This window comes from Rhea americana, unplaced genomic scaffold, assembly GCF_003343005.1.
Source record: "Rhea americana isolate MKP2758 unplaced genomic scaffold, rheAme1 scaffold_27, whole genome shotgun sequence".
Classification (NCBI taxonomy): Eukaryota; Metazoa; Chordata; class Aves; order Rheiformes; family Rheidae; genus Rhea; species Rhea americana.
In genome coordinates, this window is record NW_028186390.1 from 3,635,860 (window position 1) to 3,640,578 (window position 4,719).

Below are 4,719 nucleotides of genomic sequence, written 5' to 3' on the forward strand. Positions count from 1 at the left end.
CTTCCTCCCCCGCCGCAGACGCCAAGATGCAGAAGTTGGAGCTGTTCCCCAAGACGCTGCTGCCCGGGCGCGCCGTGACCCCGCAGCAGGCCGGCGGGAAGCCGCTGTCGCCGGACGGCGAGTCCGTGCCCGGCACCTCCTCCCCGGACGCTCGCCACGGCTCCGGCTCGGAGAACGGGGACGGCGAGTCCTTCCTGAGCTCGCCTGTGTCCAAGGGCGCCAAGGAAGGGGAGGAGAGCCCGGGCTCCATCAGCCCGCTGGGCTCGGACTCGGGCTCGGAGGCCGACAAGGACGAGCAGGACCCGTCGCCGGCGGGCGGCGGCCGGCAGCGGACTCCCATCGACATCCTGACGCGCGTCTTCCCGGCGCACAAGCGCAGCGTGCTGGAGCTGGTGCTGCAGGGCTGCGGCGGGGACGTGGTGCAGGCCATCGAGCAGATCCTCAACAACCGCGGCCCGGACAAGGGCCCCGAGGAAGGCTGGGCTCGGGACGGCGCCCTGCCAGGCCTCCCGCCCAGCCCTGCCGCCGCCGCCGCCCACCACCGGCCCTTGATAGCCGGCGCCATGGCCCCCGCCATCGGCGCCTTGGGCAGCCGCTCGGCCTTCTCGCCCCTGCAGCCCAACGCCACGCACTTCGGGGCCGAGGCCAGCGCCTACCCGCTGGGCACCCACTTAGGACTCAACCCGCTGCGCCTCGCCTACTCGGCGCACAGCCGCGGACTGGCCTTCATGACCCCCTACTCCACGGCCGGGCTCATGCCCACGCTGGGCTTCCGGCCGCCCGTGGACTACGCCTTCAGCGACCTCATGCGTGACCGCTCCACCGTACACAAGGAGCAGGTCTACTCCAACGGCCTCTATGGGCCCATGGTCAACAACACCCCCGAGAAGCAATAGCGCGGTGGCGGCGGGAGGGCGGTGTACGGAGAGAGCTAGACGGGCACAAATCCGTGGACGCAGGTTGCTTTCTCTGTCCCACGCGCAGTGCCGGGCGCGGGCTTCTGCGCTGGGTAGCGGGGCGGGCACGAAGCTGAGTGGAAATAGGTGTATTGCCAAGGTTATAAAGGTGCACTTTCATTGTGGAGACGTGAGTCACTCTTCGTCGCTTATGGCCATAAGCATGGATATCTTTGGTGCATTGTGGGGTGTCTGTGTGTATATGTATATATATAGATATATAGATAGCCAATAGATGTATATATCTATATATATACCTACACGCACGCACACACACACACACTTCCCCCCCACACATACATATATATATGTATACTAGCAAGTGTATAATGTTATAAAATGGAAATCTAAGTTATTAATGTAACTCGTAGGTGAACTTGGTATTAACGTTAAGCTAAAGGTTAGACAGCTCATTGTAATGCTTATAAGGCATATAGATTAAATATATTGTCAAATTGAAAGGCTTTCTCTTCCTGCCCCCAGAAATGTTACAATCTGTATATAACATGGGAAAGTAGATATATTTGTAACTGTCCGTAGGACCCAGGCGCCAATGGTGTATGATGATTTAATAAGCCTCCTTCATTTGTGATCCGCAAGAAAACTGCTGTCTTGTTCCAATGCAAACTTCTTGCTGTTTCTAACAGGTAATTCTGTGTTTCCATTTCATAGAAATAAATGTTATTTTCTATTAAAAAAAAAAGCAGTCTTATAAATGGTAAGTGGTATTTTATTAGACGGTGAAAGTGTGTTTTGGCAAATTCATTTAACAGGTTCAGTCAATATTTAAAGAAGTTTATGCATTTAGTACCAACATGTTTATTACATTTTTTTCATGGTTAAACCAGATACTCTTCTGAAAATTTATAAATAAAAATGAAGCCTACAAATCAGAGATTAATTTATCAATCGAAATTGTCAAATACTTTTTATTTCTAATTCTGGTGTTTTTATTATTTATGCCAGAAAAAAATCACAGTTGCAAATTTAACAGGAAAATTTCCTTTAATGCCTTGATGACTTTGTCACATTTAGAAAATCTGAAATTCTCCCGGAGAAAAGTATGGTTAAAATAAACGATCATGTTGCAGAATGTAGCTTGTATAGCAAGTGGGAGAGGTACTTTCCCCTTCTATTTGAAATGTGTGCATTTTAATTCTTTCTCTTATCTGTCAAGATAAGGGATAATAATGATTGTTTTTTCAGAACGTAAGAACGTATCTGAGACAGGTTTAAAATAGTTACCATGCAACAAGATCAATGCGGTTGATTCATGTGTAAAAGATTATTTTCAGAGGCGATCCTGTGTGCCTTTCCAAATCTTCCCCATCATTTCAAGAGTAAAGGCGGCAAGCAGCATTTTTTGGCCACGTAGTGTCCGACTATTCTTCAAGACCAAAAAATAGGAAATACGTTCTTTATTTATTCACGCGTTGTAGTAAGAGGAGAGGCAGCAGGCATGTCCCCTGTGCATCCAAAGCAGCGATCTTTCAGAAGGCTGGAGTGAGAGTTTCGTGTCAGTCCTGGGAGTGTTTGGCCCAGGAAAACTATTACTCACAAAGAACAAGTTCAGTGTATGGTTGAATTAAGACTGTAAAAGCTCCTAAAGTTGGTTGGTATGGAAACCTAATCCCACCGAACCGCTCTGTGGCACAGCTGGACTGTTTACTTTCTCACTTCAAATATAACTGTGTAAACATTGGCTTGGAACTGACAGCGCTGCTCCTAAAAACCAGTTAATATATTGGTGTGTATGGGAGGAGATGCGTCTCTCCACAGTTATTGAGGGAAGCGCGGGGCTAAAATCAAAGAAGGGTGGCAAGTAAAATTCAATTCTTCTTTCCCTCGCGCTATTGATCAAGCTGGATACAATTTTAAGATTTTCTTTGGGGAGTAAATATTACAGATTACACCTAGGTGAATACTTTTGACCCTGGTCCATCCTGGGAGCAGCCAAATCAATATCACAAGGGAAACTTTTTAAAGTCTCGTGTTCCAAGAGCGGGTGAAACTTAATATTACTACAATAAAATGGTTTAATAAAGAAGGGCTTTAATAGTGAGCTAATTTGATTGAGTTTCCTAATTCCACTTTAATTGGAAAAGGAGTTGTCTGTTTGGTTATAGAGTGCCAGGGTTATGTTAGACTGGAAAAAAAGATGGACTTTGAGCATCTGAATAAACTTTTTTCACCCTTTTTTGGCTGGCAGCTGACTTTGTGCAGGATGAGTTTCCATATTTAGGATTATGAACGGGCTACAAAGAGCTGCTACTTAAAGAAATCAGGTCGCCACATTTCTCCCATTCTAGCCCTGTTGAGACGGGCTTAGGAGCTGTTGATTTAACTCAGCTCTCTTTTTAATTATAAAAGCCATTCTTGTGTAGTTAGCCGAGCAGGACAATTTATCAGAACTGTTGCCGTGCCTTGGAGGTTGGCTTGAGCTTGGATTTATACAACCGACAATGGGGATCATGACGATTAACTTTCATATGGATAGTTTAGGCTGTTAACTTGAGGAGGGGGGGAAGGATAAGAGAATCTGATACTTTGTTCCTAATAATGTAATTCCTCTAGATTTAAAAAATCCCTTGGGCTTGAAGCCGCCTGGAAGAGGTTCGTATCCAGAAGCCTCTGTCAGGACATAAAATATTCAAGTCCCTTTTAGAGTAAAATAAAATGCTGTCAGTTGAATAAAATTCCGCGGAACCGAGTATAAATTATTTGTAAAGCAGCGAGGCTGCAGGCGAGCGCTAGCAAACTTCCCTGTTAATTAAATCTTAATCCATTGGTCGCAGGAAGCTGTGGGGCTGTAACAGAGGCTGCTGTACATACAGCGGGACACGTTCCCGAGTTATATTAACTGCACTAGTGTTTAATATGAATCAGCCCTAATCCACAGCATAATAAAGATCAAATTAGACTAACCATTTAGTAGCGAAATGACATTCCTTCACCTAAAATGAACCTCTCGGCTCGCTGCTCCGCGAGGCGCGCCGGCGCGGAGGCAGGGGCTCAGGGCTCGCCCCCAGGGCCGGGGCCAGCCGCGGCGCCCACCGGGCCCAGCCGGGCCGGGGGCCGCGACGGCGCGGGGGGGAAGGGGGAGCCGCTTTTCAGGCTGTTTTATTTTTAAGTCTACGGGAGGAGGCTCCGTTGCCCCCCCCGCCCCCCAACTCTTCCGCAGAGCCTCCTCTCTCGCTCCCCCTCCGCCCTCTGGCCTCGCTGCGCCCCCCGCACACTCCGCCGGCTGCGGCCCGCGGCGAGGTCGCTCCCCTGCGGCGGCGGCCCCGCGGCCTGCGCTCCGCTCGCTCCGCGGCCGCGCTCTGCCCCGCGGAGCAACGCCGCTCGCGCAGCCACGGCGAAATGGGCCGCGCGGGGGGCTGCAGGGCTCCTGTCTTAGAGCAGTGCAGGCAGGCAGGCAAAAAAAAAAAAAAAAAAAAACAACTCAAAACACGTTTTTTTTCCCGACCTCTGCCGTCTCTCTGTAACCTCACCTCTGCCTCAGCAGCGATTACGGGCTCAGGTATCTCCCTCTCGGGAGGGATTTCGTCCGCGGGCTCCCAGCGCCCAAGCGAGGCGTCCCCGGGGCGCCGGTGTCAGACAGACAAACTTCCCCCGTCCTCCAGGCGAGGGGACACCCCCGCCGCCCCCGCCATGCGGGCATCCCCCTGTGCTGTCAGAACATCCCCATGGCAACTGCACAACTGCACCGATTGCTTCTGTGCGAGCCCAACAATAGGAAAGTATTTAATACACTTAAATGTGA

The 4,719-nt window shown here is 50.3% G+C and overlaps 1 protein-coding gene across 1 annotated transcript in view; it reads left to right on the forward strand.

The window, feature by feature from the left end:
- DMRTA2 (DMRT like family A2) overlaps positions 1-986 on the forward strand; it is a 10,866-nt gene extending 9,880 nt beyond the window's left edge. The window contains exon 3 of the mRNA XM_085308188.1: positions 7-986. Coding sequence (XP_085164314.1) covers positions 7-896 — 890 coding nt within the window. The 3' untranslated portion in view covers positions 897-986. The remainder of the gene's footprint in view (positions 1-6) is intronic.
- Positions 987-4,719: the final 3,733 nt, after the last annotated feature.